Source organism: Sceloporus occidentalis, unplaced genomic scaffold (genome assembly GCF_023333645.1).
Source record: "Sceloporus occidentalis isolate IW3139 unplaced genomic scaffold, rSceOcc1.0.p SCAF_121, whole genome shotgun sequence".
Classification (NCBI taxonomy): domain Eukaryota; kingdom Metazoa; phylum Chordata; class Lepidosauria; order Squamata; family Phrynosomatidae; genus Sceloporus; species Sceloporus occidentalis.
In genome coordinates, this window is record NW_028317101.1 from 2,958,052 (window position 1) to 2,984,498 (window position 26,447).

Here is a 26,447-nt window from a genome sequence, read left to right on the forward strand (position 1 = left end):
GGGCATTTCTGGAGTGGCGTTAAGGGGGCATTTAATAGAGCACTCTGCCTCCTGAAATGCCTTATACACCTATATGCCACTCTGCCCCATAATATGCATTTTAACCCCCTAAATGCCAGAGTGGCATATAGGGGTATAAGGCATTTCTGGAGGCAGAGTGCTCTATACAATGCCTTTTAACTCCCTTAATGCCACTCTGCCTCCTGAAATGCCTTATACCTCCCTATATGCCACTCTGCCCCATAATATGCATTTTAACCCCCTAAATGCCAGAATGGGATATAGGGGTATAAGGCATTTCTGGAGGCAGAGTGGCATATAGGGGTATAAGGCATTTCTGGAGGCAGAGTGGCACATAGGGGGTCAAAAGGCATACCATGGGGCACAGTGGCATATAGAGGGTTAAAAGGCATATCATGGGCCACAGTGCCATATTGGAGTGGCAAGCCTGGGGGCAGATGTGCGTAACTGGGGGACAGGTTGGAAAATACAAGAAATAAAAACAAAAAAAATATTTTTCTCAATCATAGCTTTTATTAAAAAAAATAGTTTACATGAATTAACATTTACTGGTAAAACTTTTTTCCTTTAGGGTCGTCTTATATTCAGGCTTTTTCTTTTTTTCCTAAGTTAATATTCAGATTTTGGGGGGTCGTCTTATAATCAGGGTCGTCTTATAATCGAGCAAATACGGTAAGTGATAACTTGGTACCATGGGTCCCACATGCACAAACAAGCAGATATCTGTAGTAACATATATAGGTGACCGCGCCCCTCACACCATGTGAGTATAAATAATGCAAATACCAATTCAATGTAGCTTCAAGGAAATCCGAGCAGTGTTGTGTATTGTGTATATATATCTAACAGGCAAATTGGACCCTTACGTTTGGTGGGGCTTATTCAAGCCCATAAACCGCGTAGGGGGGTGAGCGGGAGGAATTGTTCGTCTCCCGAATAGATTTCACTCTCCACCGTGGAATTATTCAAAACTTCGTGATCTCGGAAAGAGAGCGAGAAATCGAGGTAACTACTCCCAAATTCTTCAAAGCACAGATCCGGAGGCGAGGGTGAGATAAAGATGAATACTTTAATATATAAAATTAATAAATAATCAGAGTTCCCCGCACCGGTGCAAGAAAAAATTTCTCCGTTCGTAGGAACCAAGGACTTTGAGGAACTTTCAATAAAAATTAAAGAGAAAGTAACACAAGTAGATCAAGAAATAGGAGTTATAAAAAAGAAAAAATATATACGAGATCAAAATGACTATCATTATGACAGAGTGAGAAATTTTGGATTTGAAAAAACTAGAAATTTTGATAGACAAATTGAAAAAATATCCAATACTACATATACTCAAAGACCCTATGGGGTTAATAATTATACTAGGAATAGAACATACCCGTATAAACAGAAGTCCCAATATTCAAAAGAGTACAGACCCCAAGAAAAATATGACAGGAATAGTCCCCCCAATAAATGTAGAGTAGAATATAATGATAAAAAACAAAATGAAACTAATTACCATCACCACATAGAAAAACGGCCTGTAATGCGAAAGTCACCTGTAAGGCTAGGTTTCCACTTGGGTTTTTGTCCTGCGTTTTTTTTCCTGATGAAAAACGCCAAGAAAACCGCCACTGCATTTTCCTGCGTTTTGGCGTTTTTTTCTGGAGTTTTTTCTGGCGTTTTAGCCTTTCTGTGGAAATTGCTTTTTTTGACCTTAGGCAGTTTTTCCAGCCTTTACAAGTTAGAAGTTTCACCCAGCTAAAAGGGATTAGGATAAATGGCAAGTATCTGCCCCCTCCTGATGTCATTTACTTGGTAGAGTTCTACTTAAACACCCCGGCGGACCCTTTTGTCTCTTTTCTGTGGTTTGTAAGGCATGCTTTATTCCGAATGTCTGCTCCTCTAGGAAGATTGGCCCCAAATGATGGTGCAAATTGTTTGCTGTTGCTTTTGGCACGCAGGATCCAGTTGATGCGTCGGGTATGTTTGTTTGTAATGGCATGTTTGTTCCAAATGGTGTAGAATTCAATATGAACTTTGTTTTGTGTGAAACTGTTTGTTTCCAGCCTATTTCTCGTAGGACACACAGATACTGGGTCCATCCTCTGCATTGTAACTGTGGAAAAAACGCCATAAAAAACGCCAAGGCAATAAACCCACATGGCTTTTTCATGGCGTTTTTTCTCTCCCATAGACTTCTATTGGAGAAAAACGCCAAGATTTCCTTGCAAAAAACGCCAGAGTGTCAACATGCTGCGATTTTGAAAAACTGCCACAGAGCCCAAAAAAGCAGAAAAACGCCAAAGAGGACTGAAAAAACACCGAACAGAAAAACGCCAACTGGATATGGCATTCTGCGATTTCCTATTAAAGAACAGCTAACATCTGGCTGCAACGTTTTTTCACTAAAACAACGGCAGGTGGCGCTATTGGCGTTTTTATGGGCGTTTTTAGCAAAAAAAAACCAAGTGGAAACCTAGCCTAAGACCGTCGATATCTGGATCTGAGGTTGATACACCAATTAGAAGGGTTAGGCAGAGGACTTTTTTAGATCAGGACTGGAGCTGGAGAAATACTCCCCCTATCCCCAACAAAAGACACAGGTTTACTGAAGAAGGGGAAAAAGGGGACGAGGAATTAAGATTCCCGAAAAGAATAAACCAAAGGTAGAAATAACAGGGATTTTTAACTTAAGCAATAAAATACTTACCAATGATCATATAAATGTATTGAACAAAGGCCTCAAGTTTGCTCCAACAACTAAATTAGATCAGTTTTATATTAATAAATATATTCGAAGTTTATGTCTAAAAAAACACTTTTTAAAGTTTCCTGTAGATAACATACAAGACACATATGAATCGAATTTTAAACATACCCATCTGAAGACCAAATCCAATTTTTACCCTAAAACACAGAAATCCCCAGGGATGGAGGTTTTTTTGGATAAAGTGATGTCAGATATAGAAAAATTGGGGAAGAAACACAAATATACCTCCAATTTAACTATTGGGGAGAAAAAAGCTATTAAAGATTTGAGTAATGATGACTCTATAATAATAAAACCAGCTGATAAAGGCGGAGGGATCGTTATTCTAAAGAGAGAAAAATATATAGAAGAGGCAATGAGACAATTAGAAGATACAAAGATATATCAAAAACTAAATATGGATCCCACAAGTAAATTTAAAGGAGAACTTACAAAATTATTGGATAAAGGTCTGCTTTTGGGTATACTTACGAAGAAGGAATATAACTATATATTAATAGATAATCCAATGATCCCAATCTTCTACTTATTGCCAAAAATACATAAAGATACTAAAAACCCACCAGGCAGACCTATAGTATCAGGTATTAACTCTATCACCTCCAGACTCTCCGAGTACATTGACCTCTTATTACAGCCTATAGTAACCAAACAGCAATCTTACCTAAAAGACATAGGAGATATGTTACGGTCACTGGATAAGGTACAGTGGCATCCAGATTACATTTTAGTAACTTGTGATGTCAGCATCCTTTACACCATTATTGAACATGAAAAAGGATGTGAGGCTGCAAGAAATTTACTGACTTTAGGAAATGACCTTCAAAAAGAACAAATCGATTTTATTTTTGAGGGGATTAATTTAATTTTAACTCATAACTATTTTTGGTTTGACAACCAATTTTATCTGCAAATAAGAGGCACAGCCATGGGCAGAAAAATTTGCCCCGAGTTATGCCAATTTATTTATGTCTTCATGGGAAAACCTTTTTGTGCATCAACATTTAGGTCCAGAAGGTAATTTAGTAATCTATAAACGCTATATAGATGACCTGTTCTTTATCTGGATCTTCAACTGATTTGGATACATTTTTAATCAGACTTAATGATAACCAATGGGGGATACAATTAACTACACAATATAGCACCTCAGAGGTTAATTTTTTGGATTTGACAATATATATAGAAGACTCTGTCTTAAAAACGAAAACTTATTTTAAATCAGTGGATGTAAATAGCTATATTTTAAAAGATAGTTGTCATTATTTACCTTGGTTGGAAAATATTCCTAAGGGCCAGTTTTTAAGGATGAGAAAGAGCTGCACAGAAAAAAAACAATTTGAGAGACAAGCCAAACAACTTAAGAACTTATTTGAAGAAAAACGTTACAGTCCTGAAAGTCTAGAAAAAACTATACAAGAAGTAGCAGAAAAAAAACAGTTAAATATGATATACTTACAGACAAATGCAACTAAAACACCAACAAATCAGATACCAACCAACATCCCTCTAAACCTTAATTATAATGGAGCAGGGATGGAAATAAAAAGGGTAATTAACCGGCACTGGCATTTACTAAACACAGACCCATACCTGGAAGAACTTTTGGGACAACATCCAAAAATAGTATTTAGAGGCGCACCAAAACTAAAAAGTCAGCTGGTTAGAAGTTATTTAAAAACCTCAAACCAAAAAATACAGGAGGGAGACAATGCCTTTCAGAAATGCGGTCTCTGTCTAGCATGTAGAACCATCAAAGAAAGCAGTAGAAACAAAGTTAAGGTTTTCTCTTCATTTGTAACAAAGAAGCAGTACTGCATCAAACAACAATTAACTTGCCACTCAAAAAATGTGATCTATATGCTAACATGTCCTTGCGGACTACAGTATGTAGGACGCACTACGAGACAATTGCACATCCGAATAGAACACATGAGAGACATTAAAAAAGGAGCAATAAACCATAGTGTACCCTTACATTTTTTAACACATCATAATAAAGATGCAAAATGTCTCGAATTCTTAGGAATTGCAAGAATAAATAGCTTTTGGAGAGGGGGCAACCTTTTAGACCAGTTAGGTAAGGCTGAAATTAAATGGATTTATAATTTAAAAACTCTTATACCGAATGGATTGAATAATGACTTTGAACTTTGTCATTTTCTCTAAATTATTATTATTATTTTTTAATTATTTATTATGATATATATACATATTAATACTTTGGTTTTACATATATTTTATAATGTATTTTATATACATTATTTTATCTAGTGTATAAATACAAATGATTCTGAGGCTTTTTAATCGGTATATTAGTACTTTTCTATCGAATTCTTACTATATTTTTATAAATCCATTTCAGGAGACAATGTATTTTTAAGGCAAGATGTTTAAATAGCCCCTAACCACATGGTCAATTAATGTAGATGGTGATAATCATTTTATACCACATATGCGAATTACGCGAATATTTATTTATTTATATTCTTATTCTGTTTACATATGATCTATTATATAGTTGTTATCTTACAGATTGACTACTTATGATAATGTATATTAACAAATTTATTACCTTATAGTATTAATGATAAAGACCTATATTCTAAAATACAATTAAGAACTGTTTCAAATATAATTAAGGATTGTTTTAAATATATCTAAGGACTATTTTAATATGATTCTATACTGTGATCTTGTTTAATTAATTTATTAAATGCATATACTTTAATTATAATGAAGAACCCAATTATGGACAATTGACAAATCTATGTGGATAATTTACCACTGATCTAATTAATTAAAGACGGATATAAAGGAGCACAGAAAGGGATCTTCCAACGTACCTGAGGAAGTATAGCACGAAACGCGTCGTATGTTGCACGTTGTGACAGAGGAGAAGGAGGACGTGACTTTTATTTGCGGATGTACATTCGGTTGTGCAGCAGTGGATGAACGCGGGACGCCGTGATTTTGAAAACTGCCGCTAGTCCGATTATTTATTTATTTTATATATTAAAGTATTCATCTTTATCTCACCCTCGCCTCCGGATCTGTGTTTTGAAGAATTTGGGAGTAGTTACCTCGATTTCTCGCTCTCTTTCCGAGATCACAAAGTTTTGAATAATTCCACGGTGGAGAGTGAAATCTATTCGGGAGACGAACAATCCCTCCAGCTCACCCCCCTACGCGGTTTATGGGCTTGAAAAAGTCCCACCAAACGTAAGGGTCCAATTTGCCTGTTACATATATATACACAATTATTTTGATGAACTACACTATGATGTTTTTTTCTTTTCTCTTTGTTCTATGCAGAGCCGGCCTTAGGCGTTGTGGCGCCCTGTGCGGACTACTCCTCTGGCGCCCCCTCTCACTACCCCCCCTCTCTGCCCCTTCAAACTACCGCCCCTCAAACTACCCCTTCAAACTACCCCTCCCCTCTGCCCCTTCAAACTACCCCCCCGTCCCATTCAAACTACACCCCCCCTGTCCCTTCAAACTACACCCCCCCTCTGCCCCTTCAAACTACACCCCCCCTCTGCCCCTTCAAACTACACCCCCCCTCTGCCCCTTCAAACTGCACCCCCCCCTCTGCCCCTTCAAACTACACCCCCCCCACTTACCTTGTTGCCGGAGTCCTGCGGTGAGAGCGGGAGGCATCCGTCTTCTCGCTCTGCCGCGGTGCCGGCATTTCATGTTGAGAGCCGGAATAGTCCGGCGCTCAACATGAAATGCCGGCACCACGACGGAGTCACGGAGAGTAAGGGGCGCCGAGCGGTTGCCGAGAACTTCACGAGCAACTGCTCGGCGCCCCTGACCGGAACTTAGAGTAAAGCATCGTTTTTTTTTTAAACTTTATTTAACATGAATGATGTTAAATAAAGTTTTTAAAAAAAAAACACAAAAAAAAAAACCGATGCTTTAATCTAAGTCTCGGTCAGGCGCCCCTGCAACCATGGCGCCCTGTGCGGTCGCACACCCCTAAGGCCGGCCCTGGTTCTATGATTGAATTTTACATACTGCTCGGATTTCCTTGAAGCTACATTGAATTGGTATCATTTGCATTATTTATACTCACTTGGTGTGAGGGGCGCGGTCACCTATATATGTTTTTGCAGTTTTTCTTTAACAAAGTGGGGATTTGTTCTGAGGTGTACCAGCAGCACATTCACATTTATTTATTAAATTTTTTTGCTTGTATAATTGTATTTTATATTATCTATATAATTTTATTGCGCACTACTCACTTTTTATTCTAGATATCTGTAGTAGACTACTACCCTAGACCTCCAAACCTTTCAGTCCCCAAGCATTCATACATTCCCAGGACAGACATGTAGAGTGATGGTCCATGGACTAGAAGTGGTAGGCGACCCCAAGAGACATATACAAATCTAAAGGTATATGTGTGTAAAAATGTACATCATGCTTAAGAAAACAGAAACTTTTCATTACTTGTATGGAGTGAAATTTCCTTCATAATACATAAACTCATTTTGAATTCTTAAACGTGTCTGCCTCTTTAACAAAGGAAAGCATTCTCAGATATAGTGTGTACAATATATTCCTCTGCAAGCTGTTCCCTGCCACCTGCTCAGTGCCTTAATTACAGAATGTATCTCTATTCCAGATTAAGGTGTCATCAATGGCGGTTCACTGTTTTTGTCATTATGTTTCTTCAACAGCTACCTACTGGGGATGTATTTACCTATAAACAAATGATTCCAGTGCCAATGCAGAGTTGGCACAAAACGCTAATTGTGCTAGAGCATTTACCAGTCTCTATCACGTGTAGACAAGGAAATGATCGATCACTGAAGTCTGCAACGACATCTCTGATGTTATAAGCAGTGATACTGCTTCATTTAACCACAGCGGAGAAAAGCATACTCACTCAACTAAAAGCCAGACGCTGTTTACAGTTTCCTTCTCCTTTGTCACCACTTGGTTTTTCAGATCTTCAGTAGCTTGGTCAAAAGCTCCTGGCTGTGAAGATAACATGCAAAATTAAAGTATTTTTCACCCCTCTCATAAATTCAATTTAAAAAAGTTTTTCTTGACTCAACACAATGCTCATACTTATAAATACATAAAGGAGGAGATAAAATATAACATAACTAAAAACAACAACAGGCTCTTTTTCACAAAAAAATCCCTCACAACTATGACTGATCACATATAATAACATAACAAAATTGCCAACACACAAAGTAGACTATTTTAATGTTAGCCTCTTCCTCTTTAAGCATTAGCCAAAAACTAATCACTTTTGCCTTTTGGCTGAGAGCAAGTACCTGTGACAAGGGGGAAAAAAAAAACTATCTTCTGGTCTTAAAGCTCAGGTAGGTGCTTCTAAGACCCCAAGGAGGCCCAAATTCGGTGTGCTCCGCATTTTCTATGTGGTGAGGTGTACACCATGTTTATATATAATTATATATATATAAATATATATATATATATATATACATACACACACATACAGTATATTATGGATGTGTAATGTAAACACACATCAGGACTGCTATTTTATTCAGCCATGGCCTTTTAAGTGGCAGGTGGATGATTCATTTTTATAATACCAGCCAAGGGTTTATTCAAATAATGCCATTTTCCCCAGTTTTACATCCTCAATTATGGCACCTTTTACATGTGCACGTGTGATTTCATGCACAGTTTTTATTTAATGTTTTTTTTCAAACCATCATATGTTGCAATGATCCACTGAACCTGTTTATTTTGCTGGGATGGGCTGTTCTTTTGGTCTCCATCCGCTTGAAAATGTCAGTGGCTCCTTGGGGACAGGTGTCAAAGAGATCTGTCACTCCTTCCGGCCAGGGGGTTAAAGAAAAGGGGTTGGGGGTCATACCCCAGAGGACGAAGACGGGAAACTTAGTGGTCTACTGTGGTTCTTACTCAAGAGTACTAAGGACATTCTGACCACAACATTTCACCAGAACCACTGCACTTTAGGCTTTAAAAAAATAGCCACAAAATATACCACAATGATTAAGATATTGAATCATAACGGTTGGGGCAACATTCACCTTTGTGTTGAAATTAAACTGTAATGATTTTCTATTCTACTAACTTTTAACCTTATGGCTGAGCATTACTTGTAATGTGTCATGATGTTTACTGCCAAAGTTTTGATTTCTAAATTCACTACTTTCATGCATTATTAAACTCTGTCCTAAAACAAGTAAAAAACAAATACTGTATGTGTTACAGTGCCAACATTTTTAGCAGAATTAAAATTAGAATGATGATTTTATATTAAATTCTATTACAGAAACTAAGAATTAAAGAAAGACAAAGCTTGTGCTTCATTTATGATTCCAAAATGCATTGCACAGATTGGCACATCACCTGAGTGGCTGTTGTGGCACAGACATCTGTAACATTGCTCCCCCAAAATCTTTAGACAAGCCATTAATTAAGAGTAAAAACCTCTGGGTTATCATGTCCCTGGTGGTCATCTGAAACATTAACATAATGCATGGTTACACTGGTGATTTGTTGAATGTATTCTCATCTACTTTAATGTGATTTACGCATGGCCAACTCAGTCAAGGATCACGAGGAAGCAGTGATATACAAGTCTGTACCTGGATGAACCTCTTAGCATCTACACTAACAGAGATGAGACCCAACTTTTGAAGAAAACAGGTAACCATAGCAGAGTATTAAGAATGTTTTTCCCTCCTTAGGGTAAGGGTGTAGAGCATCAAAAAAGGTTGGATGGGGAGCTACAAGGGGGCTCTTAGAGAACAGGTAGAAGTTAGTTAAAGTAGGTGGGCTAAGTGATATTTTTTAAAAATAACCTGAGACAATGCCCATCTCAAACATGTCTAGAAGGCTAGTTTTGCAGTATGCCAATATTATGAAATATTTAATGCATCTCTAGTGAAACTGCATGCATGTTTTCTATAACAGTTCATACTAACATCCATAAATATAGTTTACTTGTAGTAGAATCTTGATGAGCCACCAGTGACAAAAATGACTGGTTGCGTTTCGCATAGTGACCGCGAATCACCAATGAGCATCTACCACTTTTAGAAAATGTATAATATATTGATTATAACTGCATATATCATTTTTGTTCCCCACCACATATGGGGAAGTGAATAAATATTCAAACACATATTTATATAACATAACATTCTGCATAATAATCTTTACCCTGGCAACAAAGAACTTTCTTAGCAGGAAATTCTGGTTTGAAGAAACAGATTCAGCGTTCTGGAGCTGTCCTTTTTCCAGTGGCTCTTGTGTGCTCTGCGGGTCTAGTTTAACCTCCGTTGTAGAAAGATCTTGGTCTCCCAACTCCACAGGACGAAGATCCTCACCCTTAACAGTCTGGGCCATAGTGCAAACCTGGAAGAAAATAATAAACGCACATTTAAAATTGGTGGCATATTCTCGCCTTAGCCACCTATGCTTAGCCAAAGGGTGGTTCCAGGGGGCAGGCAGCTGCTCTGCACCACAACCAGGGACAGATCTCCCTTATAACCATCCCATTAGCTAGCACAGTATCCAGAGCAAACTCACTTGTGCCACAAGTCATTAAAATGCAACACCCAAGATATGACATAGAGGTGCTTTGGTTCCAGATGGTCTAGGGCAGCCACTAGGCCACAAAAGAAGAGTGCCCTGTAGGTTAATGCGATGGTTAGAGAGATCAAAAATCTTCCTTCTAACCGTCCCACATCTAACGCAAACTATATAAGTATATGATGTCATGTCCTAGTGCTCAGCAGTGAGGACAATAGCCATGGAGGTAAGTGGAGGGGCAGTCATGGCACCTACCTGGGTCAGACCTACAGTAGGGTAGGCCTGTACTAAAGTACACCACTGTGCAGAACTGTTAGCATGAATATGCTAGTCAGTTCATGTTGCTGATCAATCTAGCTTTGTAAACGAGAATGATACCACATAAGCTACTGTGCAAAACTGAAATTATGGGGAAACATCCCCACTTACTATCAACATTAATATGTCTTGAGACTGTCATGCCTGCTCCACTAGGGCTCACACTGAACTTAGTTTTTTATTATTTGTTTAGTTGCAGTGATGCATTAAGTACAAAAGGAAGCCAAACATATTGTGTGCACAGCACCTGTCAACCTGAACTATATGATGAAAAGGTAAATTACACAGTTGCCCACTCATCATAACGAAAAACCACCTTGTACTTGTGCTTCAAGCATGTCCGCTCTACATAAAGACTTTTCATGGAGAGACGGATGGATGATTTACCCTAATTCTAATTATTGCCATTAGCCAATATGCACACTTAAGGCTACCAGTCTTTTCACTGTAGCTGTGCAAGACAAAGATGATAAAAAGCCTGCTCCGTCACTCAACAAATTTCTCTACAATGGTAGGATCACTAGTCTTCAACAGTTTCTAAAAAAACATCCCCTACCGAAGTGGAATTACGACTTCTGAGATAAAATGAAAATTGAATCCAGCACTAAAATCTAGCGCTTGTATTATCACAACTTTCAGAACCATAACATGCATATTAAATAAAAGTCAGTGCAAGGCAAGGGTTGGGCAGCTACGTTCCACACCTGTGTTTGACAGACGTTAAAATAACGATGTGAAATATAACCTGTGTGCAGAAGGTGTTCCCTTTGTATAAAGGTCCTGTTCTGAGTCTGGGTTTTTGAGAATGAAGGGCCAGGAACAGCACAGAGAGAGCAACACGTATGTTTGAGTGCATGCAGGGATTTAATGTACAGAAGTACCCCAAAATGTGCTTGTGCTTATAAAGACTTCTGGAAGTCAATTTTATGTCGCGCCAATCGTGTTGTTTATAAATAGAAGAAAAATCAGTATGATTAAAAATGATTCCGGTACAAAGTTTGAAGATAGGGCTCATCGTTATAGCAACCAATGGACCACCTATAGCAGGGACGTTCTATTAGTTGCCATAGAGATAAGAAAATGTTTCAAATTTTGTAAAAAAATAAATAAAAAACATACACAACCTTCAAATCTTTCTGAATTTACAGCAACTTTGTTAGGGATGAAAAAGCTATCCCTGAAATTACGTAGCACGTTGACAACTTTGGCCACAGTAGTCAAGCTCATATAATGAGATTAAGGCTCTGTTGATGCTCCCTCCCAAGACCATCATAGATGCCATAATAAATCTGTACAATAAGATTACAGTGAAACTCAGTGAAGTTATCGAATATGAACTTTAGTATTTAGAACATTCAACTTTAGTATTTGCTTTTAGTAAGCACTCAAAGCACTCGACATATTTCATCAAACACAAAAAAATGCAAAGGAAAGTACCAGCTTAAGATACTTACAAGTAGTACAGTATTAAAAATGCATTAGGTACTTTTCAAGGAAAAACAATAGCTGAATAACCAGTATACAGCTACCAGAAGGGAATGCCTGATCGCGTGATCGGGTATTCCTTGAATGACGTGTATACGCGATCAGTGGGTTCCAAGCTGGCAATGCTGGCTTCTGCCAACAGTGGAGATTCCAGGTTGTTGATACAACAAAGCCAGGACCTACCCATACATCATAATGGGCTTCTTGACGCAGGTTTTAATTAAGGACGTACAGGTATGTCCTAAGGGGACTGAAGGGGTTAAGAGTAAGAATGCATAGGGCACCCTGTATATATTTTGCAGAAGCGTCCCTAGAAGAATGTGTGGCATGGTTTGCAATAAAAAAAACTATTAAGTAAGACGGCTGATATTTGTAGATGAAATAAAGAAACAAATGTCACAAGTTTAGGACATGGGTGGGGCCTAAAAAAATTTCTACATTGTAAATTCTCATGAAACAAATCAAAAGGTTTTTACTTTATGAAAGGGTGGCAGATAAATGGAACAGCCTCCCATCAGAAGTGGTAGAGGCTAATGCAGCAATGGACTTTAAATATGCATGGGATAGGCATAAAGCTATCCTGACTCTGACAAGCCCAAAGACTGATTATGGTGTGTATATTAACCATATTCATGCCGTCATATTCCGTAGCACTGCGCAATGGGTAAACAAGACATAACAAGTAGTATATAACATAACAATTTTACTTACAGAAACAACAGGATCCTGCTCAAACGAGCTTACAATTGCTCAGCACCGGAGTACAGCTAAACTAAATGAAAGAAAAAACAAGGTTAAAAACCTGGCATTCACATCGAGAAGTTCTCAGATTTAGGAGGAGGCTCTTTCTTCCTTTCTGTGAGCTCTGCTTCAATGCACTTCCTGCTTTGTTTTTATCATATGCTGATTGTGATCGATTGTTTCCTGGAATACGGAAACATGTCTTCATTAAACGTAAGGCAGCAGTTAATAAACAAGCTTACCAGCCCCTTTATTTCCGCGTGAAGAATGTATCCAGATCCCCTGCCTCTCTCACGGCTGCTCGAACAACACCCCGGACCTTGTGATCACTTGTTCCAGACTGCAAATAGGAAGTGACTGGGGATCACATCATTCAGGCTGTAGTTAAAGTGGACGGGTTAGTTTTTCTTCCGGTAGTTTCGGTTTGTTTGTTTCCAAAGCAAAATGGACTTTTACAAACACTGCAGGCACTCAGGAGACAGGCGCATGATATAAGCAAAAATAAAATGCTTGAAAGAAAACTTTTGTTACAAAGGCATGTCTAATTATATGTTAAAAAAGGAATCAGTGTTTTGTTGGCAATTTAACCCCTTGATGGCAAAGGTATTTTTTTCACTAAATACTGGGGCATTTCCCCCCCAATATGTTTGGTCAACCGTGATTTCATGGATTAGGGAGTGGCTGAGTGCCAGATAACAGAGGGCTGTATTCAATGTAGTATATTCAGAGGAAGGCCATGTTACCAGTGGGGTACCCCACTGCAGGGTGGGTGCACAGCGCCCAGGTGGCAGGGAGCGGAGGAGAGAGAGTGGCTTGTTCCTGAAAAAAAGGTTTTAGCAACCACTCAGCTCCCCCTATCTCTCTCCCCTCTGCTCCCAGCCAGGGCCGGCCCAAGGCAAAATGCCGCCTGGGGCGAATTTTAAAATGCCGCCCCCCCCATCTACCCTTCCTCTCCCTCCGTCCCTGCCGCCCCCCCCATTATCTACCCTTCCTCTCCCTCCCTCCCTATTATCTACCCTTACCCCCCCTTGTACTTACCTTTCAGCAGTCCTGTGGCAAGTCTCCGTGTTCGGTCTCGGTGCCGGCTTGTAATGCTGAGCGCCAGAAATGAGGTAATCTTCCGGCACTCGGCATTACAAGCCGGCACCGAGACCGAACAGGGAGACTCGCCGCAGAGGAGAGAGAGAGAGAGGGGCGTCACTCGGCGCCCCTTTCTCTCTCTTTCGCTTTAAAAAAAAAAAAAAAGGGCTTGGGGCGGCAAAGTGTCGGGCCGGCCCTGCTCCCAGCCACCACCTGGCTCGGTGCACCCCTGACTGCGGTGGTGGTGAGTGCGAGACCTCTGTCTTGGTTGCGGTGCAGGTTTTTGATGCTTGGTGTCTGAATATGATGTCATATCTCGTTTCTCAGCTGTGAAGCAGTGGGCACCGTGATGGAGCAGTGAGACAGAGACCTCTTGCTCCCACCACAGGACTTCAGCAAGGTAAGTGAATAAGAAAGGGGGAGATAGCCAAAGGGGGATGCAATCTGGGTGCTGGGACAAATCCAATGTTTGCAATCTGGTTGCTTGCAAGTCCTGTGAATGCAATCTAGGTGCCGAGACAAGTCCTATGTGTGTAATCTGGGTACTGAGCAAGTCCTGTGGTATAGGATCACAGGGGTTAAAAAGAATATCCGGGAGTGGCATATGGGGGGTGAAAAGTTTATCAGAGAGGCACAGTGGCATATAGGGGGTTGAAAGTTAATATCAGGGACGCATATAGGAGGTTAAAAGTTAATATCTGGGGCAGAGTGGCATATACGGGGTTAAAAGTTAATATCTGGGGGGCAGAGTGGCATCCAGGGGGGTTAAAAGGCATATCTGGGGGGGCAGAGTGGCATACGGGGGGTTAAAGGGCATATCTGGGGCAGAGTGGCATACAGGGGGTTAAAAGGAATATCTGGGGGCAGAGTGGCATATAGGAGGTATAAGCCATATCTGAAGGCAGAGTGGCATATAGGGGGTATAATGCATTTCTGGGGGGGCAGAGTGGCATATAAGGGAATATATGGCAAATCTGGGGGGCAGATATGCATAACTGGGGGCAGGTTGGCAAATAAAAGGAAATAAAAACAAAAAATGCATTTTTCTCAATCATAGTTTTTATTAAATATGAAAAAATAGTTTACATGTGAATTAATATTTACTAGTAAAACGTAAAAGTTTTATAGGGTAGTCTTATATTCAGGCTTTATCTTTTTTTTATGGTGGTACACCATCAGTGTCAAAAAGGGGAATAAATCACTGGGTTTGGAGAAATGTTTCACTTTTATGTTTTTTAACTCTCTGTAGTTCTAATAACATGACTTTCCTTGTTATTAATCTACTTTTCTTAAAATAACCTCTGTAAAGATATAGTGGGGGGGGGGTCCAATTTTCTGATCTTGCCTCGGGCGCAAAATTAGCTAACTACGGCTTTGCCCCTCTCGCTCAGTGGCTTTTTAAAAGCTCTGGATGTCACTGACACATATAGTGTAATGTTGTTTGGGGCAAAGATGACACTAACAAGCTGTTTGGAGACAAAGATGGCACTAACTGTTTTGGGGCAAAGCTGTCACTGTGGGAAATGAGTAACATGTTACATGGTGAAGTGGGAGGGCCAAAAGATTTGGAGTGGTTGCCATAGAACATGGATGTGGTAAGAGGGTTTATGTTAGGAGGGAGGGGTTAGCAATATAGCCACACTCACCTAGGACACCAAACAAAAATTGCCCTCAGTTGGCTCAGCCCTCCCCGTGGATCTGTACTCATTTTCTTTAATATTTCTATTTAAATGAAACAATATAAGTAGTGATGTCCGGATCATGAACGAATCGTTCATTTGATTCGAATCTTTTTAGTGATCCGAATAAATCAGTCCAGTAGACTGAACGATTCATTTGTAGCAGTTCAGTCTGTGAATCATGCAGTTGTAACCTGATCCTAGAGCAGGGGCGTCCAAGTTTTTTCTGCAGTGGGCCACTTCATCAGAATTGTATACGTGCGCGGGCCGCACTTATTTTTCACTGTGAGAAAATATGGCCTTTAATAAGATATGCAGATTAAAATAAATTAAATGACACAAAACCTTTACTTTTCCTCTCACTGATTTCTGGGCCTAGAAAGTTTTGTGACTACAAATGCAGGATTCTGTATAAGTAAAAATAAAATAGTTCTATTTATTTTAGCGATGCACTAAAATGAAAATTCTGGACCAAAACCGAAAATTCAGGGTTCACTTAGCCGAAACTGAAAATGACCCCCCACACACTTTTAATAAAAGTAAGTTACACACCAAAATTGTACAAAAAATTATATATTATGATTGTTAACAGCAATCTCAGGCATACCCAGATGCCAGCATGTACTGGTTGGCTGGGCATTGTACCGGTATTTTTTGTCCAATTTTAGTGTGTAACCACACTTTTATTAAAAGTAACACCACAATTGGACAAAAAAAAATCAACAATATGACTTGGCATGATAGGAGTCTGATTGCTAACAGCAAACACACTCTTTTTATACCGAGCCAACCAGTAAATGCTGGAACCTAGGCATGATGGGACTGTGATTGCTGTTAGCAGATTGCTGTTAGCTGTTAGCAATCACACTCCTATCATCCCAAGTCAGCCAGTACATGCTGGTACAGGGTGGCTGTAAGTGCAGACCCCATACTACTGGCAGCATCAATACACAAGGGGGCAGCTAGCCAGGTTTCAGCATATACTGGCTGACTTGGCATGATAGGAGTGGGATTGTTAACAGCAATCACAGTCCCATCATGCCTAGGTTCCAGCACTTACACATCCATGCTATCACACACACATAAATTCATTCATTCACAGATTCATTCCCTCAATCAGGCATACTCATTCAAACACACTCCCCCACCCCCTTACCTGCACTACAGCTCTCTCAATGCCGATCACAGACTTCAGCAGGGGGCGCGGCCTCCCTTGTTCTCCCCACAGAGGAGGCAGGACTGGAGCAGAGAATAGCCCCTCCCACAAGTAAGCAGCAGGGCTCTTGTGATCCTGGCTGCAGATCTCGCGCGGGCCGCACCTCGAGGTCCCGCGGGCCGCATTTGGCCCGCGGGCCGCATGTTGGACGCCCCTGTCCTAGAGCGAGGAACGATGACTCATAGAGTCAGAGAGTCGTTCAATGATTCAAGTGATTCATATGATTGATATGATTCAAATGATTCAAATGAGTCATATGATTCAATGATTCAAATTATTCGAATCTTACAAGGATCCAGATCTTACAGGGATTCAGAGAATATCACCATACTTTTATAAATAAATACATTAATAATCACTGCCCCCAGGATTTACATTCCCCTTTACCTCTAACTGCACCTTAAGTTAACTTTATTAAATTAAATTAAATTAACCCATAACACCCCATCAACCATGACTGCCCCTAAAATTAACCCTTAACACCCCATTAAGCATAACTGCCCCTAAATTAACCCTAAACACCCGTTAAGCATAACTGCACCTTAAGTTAACTTTATTAAATTAAATTAACCCATAACACCCCATCAACCATGACTGCCCCTAAAATTAACCCTAAACACCCCATCAACCATAACTGCCCCTAAATTAATCCTAAACACCCCATTAACCATAACAAATTTCATTGACTAATGAAAGGGGCGGGGCCAATCGTTAGTGTGCCTGCACGGAGGGACTGGGAAACAGTAACTCTGTGAGTCACACTGAGTGATCCGAAGATTCGGATCATGAATCGGATCATTTCAGTGAACGAGTCGAAATGATCCGATTCACTTTAATGATCCGAACTTCCCATCACTAAATATAAGTGCTGTTATATTGTTCTATTTTAATTTTGTTGTTTTAGATCTGGTAGAGTCCTGCTTGAGCACCAAGAATTTGAGTGCTGCCTAACACTAGGATTGTTTTAATATTTTTATAAGTGATATTGCAGATGTCTTGATGGAAAGGTATGTCTTTTTGCTGATGACACAAAGATTTGCAACAGAGTTGATGTTCCTCGAGAGATAAGTCAAACGGCAAATGTTTAGATTAAGTAGAAAAATGGTCAGAGCTGTGGCAACTGGCATTTAAGGTCGATAAATGCAAATTAATGCATAAAAAACCAAGGGCAGAGTATAGAATATTTGATAAATTTCTAGCCATTGTACGGAGCGGCAGAATATGATGGCGCTTTAGATAAACAAATAATAATAACCTCAACATCGGATGACAGGGATTTAGTTGTAATTATTTCTGTAGAATTAAAGGTATATAGCAGAATGCTTGGTTGTATAGGGAGAGGTATTGGCAGTAGAAAGAGAGAAGTGCTCATGTCGTTGTATAGAGCACCGGTGAGACCTCATTTGGCAGATTGTGTACAGTACTGGAGACCGTATATCAGGCATGTCCAAAGTCCGGCCCGAGGGCCAATTGCGGCCCGCGTTACGGACTGATAAGGCCCCAAAGATAAGTTGCCCAAATATAGATGTGTTTTTTTATATTAAAGGCAGAGTGATTTAACACCTGTTTTAGATTTGTCATCCAAGTCACAAAATGAAAAGTATGCCATTTTCAATAAACTTTGTATAAAATAGTTAATTTGCATTTAATTTTAATGGTTCAAAGAATGTCAAGCAAAATGGTCGGCCCTCGCACATGTTCACTTCATCAAATCTGGCACTCTTCGAAAAAAGTTTGGACATGCCTGCCGTATATCCTGAAGAATATCGGTAGGTATAGGAGAGAGTTCAGAGAAGGGCTACTCAACAGGCTCATGAATTATAGGATAATACTTACCAAGAAAGGTTAGAGGATGTTAACATGTATAGCTTGGAAGAAAGATGAGACAAGCAGGATATAATAAAACATTAAAATACACATAGAGAATCAATAAGAAAAAGGAGGAGAGTATATTTAAAAGAACACAAACTACCACAAGAAAACATAGTCTTAAATTAGAGGGGCAAAGGTTTCAAAGTTATACCAGGGCATATTACTTTACTAAGAGGGTAGTGGATACATGGAATAGCATTCCAGCAGAGGTTAATACAGTGAAAGAGTTTAAGCATGCATGAGATAGACATAAGGCTATCCTAGATATAAGATAAGGCCAGGGACTAAGGAAAGTATTCAGAAATTGGGCAGGCTAGATGGGCCGAAGGATTCTTATCTGACGACACATTATATGTGTATATACCGTATTTGCTCGATTATAAGACGACCCTGATTATAAGACGACCCCCCAAAATCTGAATATTAACTTAGGAAAAAAAGAAAAAGCCTGAATATAAGACGACCCTAAAGGAAAAAAGTTTTACCAGTAAATGTTAATTCATGTAAACTATTTTTTTTAATAAAAGCTATGATTGAGAAAAATATTTTTTTTGTTTTTATTTCTTGTATTTTCCAACCTGTCCCCCAGTTACGCACATCTGCCCCCAGGCTTGCCACTCCAATATGGCACTGTGGCCCATGATATGCCTTTTAACCCTCTATATGCCACTGTGCCCCATGGTATGCCTTTTGACCCCCTATGTGCCACTCTGCCTCCAGAAATGCCTTATACCCCTATATGCCACTCTGCCTCCAGAAATGCCTTATACCCCTATATCCCATTCTGGCATTTAGGGGGTTAAAATGCATATTATGGGGCAGAGTGGCATATAGGGAGGTATAAGGCATTTCAGGAGGCAGAGTGGCATTAAGGGAGTTAAAAGGCATTGTATAGAGCACTCTGCCTCCAGAAATGCCTTATACCCCTATATGCCACTCTGGCATTTAGGGGGTTAAAATGCATATTATGGGGCAGAGTGGCATATAGGTGTATAAGGCATTTCAGGAGGCAGAGTGCTCTATTAAATGCCCCCTTAACGCCACTCCAGAAATGCCCTATGCCCCCATTTAACTAACACACACACACACACACACTCTCCCCTCCCCTCCCCTCTCAGCCCTCTCTTACCGGTGCTTCCAGCCGGGGCAGCGGGTTGACGTCGCCTTCTGCTGCAGCCGGAAGGAGGTGGAGTTGGCAGCGGGGGTTTGTATCCGTCCGTCGCGTATACTTTCCCCGGCTGTCAGAGATCAGAGTTCCCCGCACCGGTGCGGGGAACTCTGATCTCTGACAGTCGGGGAAGGTTTGCGCGACGGACGCAGACAACCCCCGCTGCTAGCCACACCTCCTTCCGGCTGCAGCGGACGTTGTCTACGCTGTGTAAGTGTGTGTATGATGGGGGGGGGGGGGTGAGACAGGAGGATCCAGGTCCCCTGCAGCGGTGCGGGGGATCTGGATCTTAGTCTCCTAATCAGACTCTATTTGAGGTCTGATTAGAAGACGACCCCGATTAGAAGACGAGGGGTATTTTTCAGAGCATTTGCTCTGAAAAAAACCTCGTCTTATAATCGAGCAAATACGGTATATTTTATTATGTTTTGATTGGCTAATACTCTTCCTTAGTCGTTGCAGGGTTTTTTTCTTGTTTTTTTTCACCCATATACTTTAAGGTTGATGGATATCAAATGGCTTTTTATTTTAACCTTTGTATAATTACTTGAACCTCTCTGATGATATGGTGACATCAATGCATACGTCCCAAGTGTTCAGATTTTCAGGCATCTTCCTGCTGTCTCATGTAGTCGCCTCACTTACCCAATTAGGCGGCAGTGAGGCTTATGAGCCAGTTGAGGAGGCCCTCTAATCTCCCCTGACCAGCCCAGGATGCTGTAAAATCAGTGGTCATGTGGCCAATGCATGATGCTCTACAGCTGAGAGCTACAAGTGGCTCTACCCATTCCTGCCAGTAAGCTTAGCTGGTGCGGGAGGTAATATGAATAATATATTATATGTGTGCATGGATGAGTATCTGTGAATGAGTGAATGCCAAGGCTACTTCTATGTGAGCAATCTGGGTTAAATGAGAAGTCCTATGTGTGCAATGTGGGTGCTAGCCTTCGGGGTGTGTGACCTGTGATCTGCATCTGCAATGTAGGGTTTCCATACCTTAGTTATTCAATCTGTACCTTCAATGCTGAGTTGTATTCAATGACGCTATACCTACAATGCTCTTTCCATGTGTTATTTACTTACTCTGTACCTGCAAATACAGGGTTTGTATGTCTTATTCAGTTGATCTATACTTGCAATGGTGTGTTTTATGTGTTGTTTATTTGATCTATACCTGAACTACATGGGAGAGGAAAAGAGGTGTGAAAGGAGGGGACAAAGGGATGCTTGAATACCTAAGTCTGTCCCTGATTATGACTTGCACATTCGTTTTAGGTCACTTGCTGAACCCCCACCATTCATTTGCCGAACCCCCACCATTCATTTGCTATGCAATCTGCATAGTATTGTGTTCCTGCAATGCACATGTTGCAAGAGGACATCTCAAACAGAATCATGCTAGGGCCAAAAGGAGGGAAGACCACATTGACTACTAGTCTCCTCCTAATCTGCAGACTCACTATGGCAAGTACTTTTGTTATTTTTTAAGTTTTGGGATAAAGGGCAATGCTTGCCCGGGGTTCAATCATTATTAAAGACAGCCCTGTCCGCTAATATTTATAAATATATTGTAATTGAGTTTATTTTTAGATAGAACATATATATATATCACAGTACACCAGAAACACCAAAAGCAATCGTACACTTGTGATGCAGAACAATATCTATTGCATCAAAATGTAATGGCTGGATAATGGAATAGTCTTTCAGTAAGATCAGCCTACGACAGGTTTAAAAAGCGATGCATTAGCTTCTTAGTATCAGAAGGCCTACTTTAGTTAACACAGGTGCAAAGTTTCCTCCAATGACATTCTCCATGAGAATGGAAAAAGTCTATACAGAATGGAGAGATAAGTAGGGGCATTACTAGGTCTCCAAACGATCTGGGGCTAGAGGCCATAGCAAATGTATTTGCTCCCCCTTTGCAGCTACAACAGCTTCCGCTCTTCTGGTAAGGCTTTCTACAAGATTTTGGAGTGTTTCTGTGGAATTTTTGTCCTTCTTATCCAACATCAGTGCCTGACCCCACAAATTCTCTACTGGGTAAATGGGAAAAAATTCCAACAAAAAAACACTCCAAATTCACAGAAGAGTGGAGGATGTTATAGCTGCAAAGGGGGACCAACTATATACTAATGTCTATGTATTTAGAATGCAATGTCATAAAAGTCCCTGTTGGTGTAATGGTCAGGTGTTCCAATACTTTTGTCTGTATAATGCATATAAGTATAGTTCAAAGGCGCCACTAGGTGGCACACAAGTCAAGATAATACATATTTTATCAACATCCATTTTCCAAACATTTGAGAACTCAATCCAAACTTATGGTGCCAACAGTACCAGTGAATATTAATAGGGATGGCAGACCAATTCCTCCTCTTTGCAAGGAGGATTCATGGGTGATCTCCCCATCCAGATTATTGGGGTTTATTCATTAAAGGAAAGTTGGATGGAACCTTTTCAGGAAAGTAGTGGTTTGTAAGGGGATGAGAGAATTTGTAAGTGTATGGTATTAAAGTGAATGTATGTTTAAATATACACTTTTCAAAAGTATGTGGACACCTCACCATTACACCTACATGAGCGTGTTGGACATCCTTTTTCAAAAACATGGGCATTAATATGATGCTGGCTAACCCTTTCTAAGTGTAACTTTTCTGTGAAGGCTTTCCACAAGACTTTGGAGTGTCTGTGAGAATGTGTCATTTCAGCCAAAAGAGCATTTGTGAGGTCTGCATTCCAATTCATCCCAGAGGTGTTCAATACGGTTAAGGTGAGGCTCAAGTTCCTCCACACCAAACTCATCAAACCATGTCTTTATGGACCTTGCATTGTGCACAGGGAGAACGGGAAATAGCTGTTCTCAAACTAGTGCCACAAAGTTGTTAGCATACAGTTGTCTAAAATGTATTTTAATGCTGTAGCATTACTAAGCACTGGAACTAATTGCCTAGTCCAAACCGAGAACAGACAATTATCCCTTCTCCACCAAACTCAGATTCATCCATCAGACCTCCACATTATGAATCCTGATCATGTAGTTTATATGAGTTTGTATGTAGGTATGTGAAAGTGTGCCAAACAAACTACCATGTCCACCTTCAAGATAAACAGATTTCTCCATATCTCACTTGCTACAATCAAACCATGCGTAAATGATTCTGGAGCATTGTCTACTATGGTTCCATCAGCCACGGATTGGCTGCAGGGACTGTTTTTTATTCCCACGCTACCACACCCTTAGCAAGAATATCCTCTGGTGTACTTTTTCACTGGGTAGTAGATTGAGATTTTCCAAGGATACAAATTGAAAATGAGAGTCCAGACCATTTCTTTGTTTAATCTGGTTATCTCAAACATTGAGATGAAAAACAAATACGCCTTTGGGAATCAATAAAAAACACCAGTATAAGGCTAGGTTTCCACTTGGTTTTTTTTAGCTAAAAACGCCCATAAAAACGCCAATAGCGCCACCTGGCGTTTTTTTTGTGAAAAAACGCAGCAGCCAGATGTTAGCTGTTCTTCAATAGGAAATCGCAGAATGCTATATCCACTTGGCGTTTTTCTGTTCGGCGTTTTTTCAGTCCTCTTTGGCGTTTTTCTGCTTTTTTGGGCTCTGTGGCAGTTTTTCAAAATCGCAGCATGTTGACACTCTGGCGTTTTTTCAAGGAAATCTTGACGTTTTTCTCCAATAGAAGTCTATGGGAGAGAAAAAACGCCATGAAAAAGCCATGTGGGTTTATTGCCTTGGCGTTTTTTATGGCTTTTTTTCCACAGTTACAATGCAGAGGATGGACCCAGTATCTGTGTGTCCTACGAGAAATAGGCTGAAAACAAACAGTTTCACACAAAACAAAGTCCTGGACTGGTTCATATTGAATTTTACACCATTTGGAACAAACATGCCATTACAAACAAACATACGGGATCCTGCGTGCCAAAAGCAACAGCAAACAATTTGCACCATCATTTGGGGCCAATCTTCCTAGAGGAGCAGACATTCGGAATAAAGCACGCCTTACAAACCACAGAAAAGAGACAAAGGGGTCTACCAAGTAAATGACATCGGGGGCAGATACTTGCCATTTATCCTAATCCCTTTTAGCTGGGTGAAAAAGGCTGGAAAAACTGCCTAAGGTCAAAAAAAGCAATTTCCACAGAAAGGCTAAAACGCCAGAAAAAACTCCAGAAAAAAACGCCAAAACGCAGGAAAATGCAGTGGCAGTTTTCTTGGCGTTTTTCATCAAGAAAAAAAACGCAGGACAAAAACCCAAGTGGAAACCTAGCCTAATAGCGAATGATAGTTTGGTCCCAAGCACAAATGGAGTATTCTCAGTATGTTTGTGACAAATCATATTTACAAAGGATGAGGGTAAGTTGGTTTAAATCTTAATACCAAGAAACTTTGTCATAACACGAAAGAAAGTGCACACTGAATTCCTTTGCTAAGCCCTATATTGGTCATTTCAATGTCGAAATGGTAAAATGGATTGTCGGCCATGTTGAAAAAGGTATATTTTTCTGGCCCCATATCAGTGGCCTTGCTTAGCAGCAATCATTCCATCTTTTGTGCATAGCTCATTTACTTGGATTGCTTCATAGCAGACTTGAGTGCACAATTTTGAGTTTAAATGGTTAAGGCAGTTCTCTTGAAAGAAATATGAGCAAATATTTCCATATGAAACCCACGTTCTGAGAAGGCTGACAAGGTGGCAATGAAGAGAGCTTCAGCAGAGACAGTATTAAATGCAGCCATATGCCAGACATTATGAAGATCCATATTGTAGGGGCCAGACAGCTCTGCGATACATTAGCAAGCCTGCAAATTATATTCTGTCACCTCCACTCTCTCTCTTTATGGATTCCAAGAGGGACTGTAAAGTTAGTTTCTAAAATTGTGACTGTTACAATTCTTTTTCGTGATATCACACTGATGTTGAACATTGCTTTTTGAAGTGAGCTTCAACGATTGTTACATTAATCAGTCTCCTAAATTAACAGAGTTCGAAAGAGAGTGATGTAGGCAAAACAAAATTCAACACCTACCTCGGGGAGAGCCACATCGGCATCTGTATGGAGACGCACTGTGAGTGTTTTTAAACATACTTACCATTATCTGCTGCCTTAAAGTGAAACAAGCAAAAGCAAACTAGTCTATTACATTAATTTACAAACATAAACCTGACATGTTGCTTGTGCCCGATCATATCAGTGAGTCACTGTAGAATGTTGCCAACTTATGATGTTAATAATGTCCTTTGTAGACTTACAAGTATTAAAACTCTTGCACAAGGTTCTCTTTCTACTGAAAGGAATGGACTGATGTGGATGAATCATTGATAAGCTATTTTATTGACATATTCAGATATTACTGACAAATGACATTGGTGACAAATTACCGTGGGTAAGGCTGAATTGTTTTGTCTGTACAAGATGCAGGTGTTTTATCAAATGATGAAAGAAGCACGCATCACGGCCAATTCAAGGAAATCCACAAAACTGCATATGCTAAAGAGAACATACAGTGTTGTGAAAAAGTATTTCTCCCCTTTCTGATTTCTTCCATGTTTGCATATTTGTCATACCTATTTTAATATTAGACAAAAAAAACTTGAGTAAACACAAATTGTAGTGTTAAAGAGATGATTTCATGTATAGAGGGAAAAAAGCTATCCAAACCTACCTGGCCTATGTGAAAAGGTAACTGCCCCCTTAGTTACTTAATCACTAATCAATTAACCAAATTTAATTGATAGTTGGGTTCAATTTCAAATCCTGTGGTGGTAATGTGATGGCCTGGTGCTGCTTCAGGACATGGAAGACTTACCATAATTGATGGCATCATGAATTTTGCTCTCCACCCCAAAATCCTGAAGAAGAATGTCTGACCATCAGTTCATGATGGGACTGCATGGCACTTAAACCCAAATGAAACACTCAAGCAATGTAAAGCCTTCTCTGTGAGGCGGGGGGGGGGGCTCCCCAACTCTAAGGTTTGGTCACTTTAAGGTTTGGTTATGCAAATATGCATAGCACAAAAAATATACAAAGTGCACAACCTAAAAAACAGGGCCCCAGACCAAGTCCTGAGAAGATGACAGCCTCTGCATGTAATATGTATATGGTGAGCCAACATACCCTATGGCATGTAGGCTTCCCTTTAATGTCTGTATGCTTAATCATTCAAAGGATATTGCATATTTGCTGAAAACTCAAAGATATGCAACAGGGGGAAATCTGTGGAGATTAATTCAAATGATTTATGGTTGAAAGAAATCAAGAAATCCAAAGGAAGAACATAGTGTTAAGTGTACAAATGCAAAATGATGTCTGATGTACTTTGAATAAAAAAAAATTTAAGTTTCAATCATTGCCCTAATTATAATGGTCTCCTTAGAGTTTTAGACAATATCGATCACCTTATGTTTTCCTCTCTGTAGAGAGTTCTGGATGAGAGTACTCTCAAACTGGAATGTGGCATCTGGTTGAATATTTTTAGTTCTTATTTACCGACCACTGAAATACAAGACATGGAGAACTTGACATCTCATA

The 26,447-nt window shown here is 39.9% G+C and overlaps 1 protein-coding gene across 1 annotated transcript in view; it reads right to left on the reverse strand.

The window, feature by feature from the left end:
• The window catches only part of LOC149282214 (tumor protein p63-regulated gene 1 protein-like), a 118,560-nt gene that overhangs the window by 23,487 nt on the left and 68,626 nt on the right, over positions 1 to 26,447 (reverse strand). Inside the window, exons 4-5 of the mRNA XM_089498531.1 lie at positions 9,965 to 10,159; positions 7,677 to 7,768 (exon numbers count right to left, since the gene is read on the reverse strand). Coding sequence (XP_089354657.1) covers positions 7,677 to 7,768; positions 9,965 to 10,159 — 287 coding nt within the window. The remainder of the gene's footprint in view (positions 1 to 7,676; positions 7,769 to 9,964; positions 10,160 to 26,447) is intronic.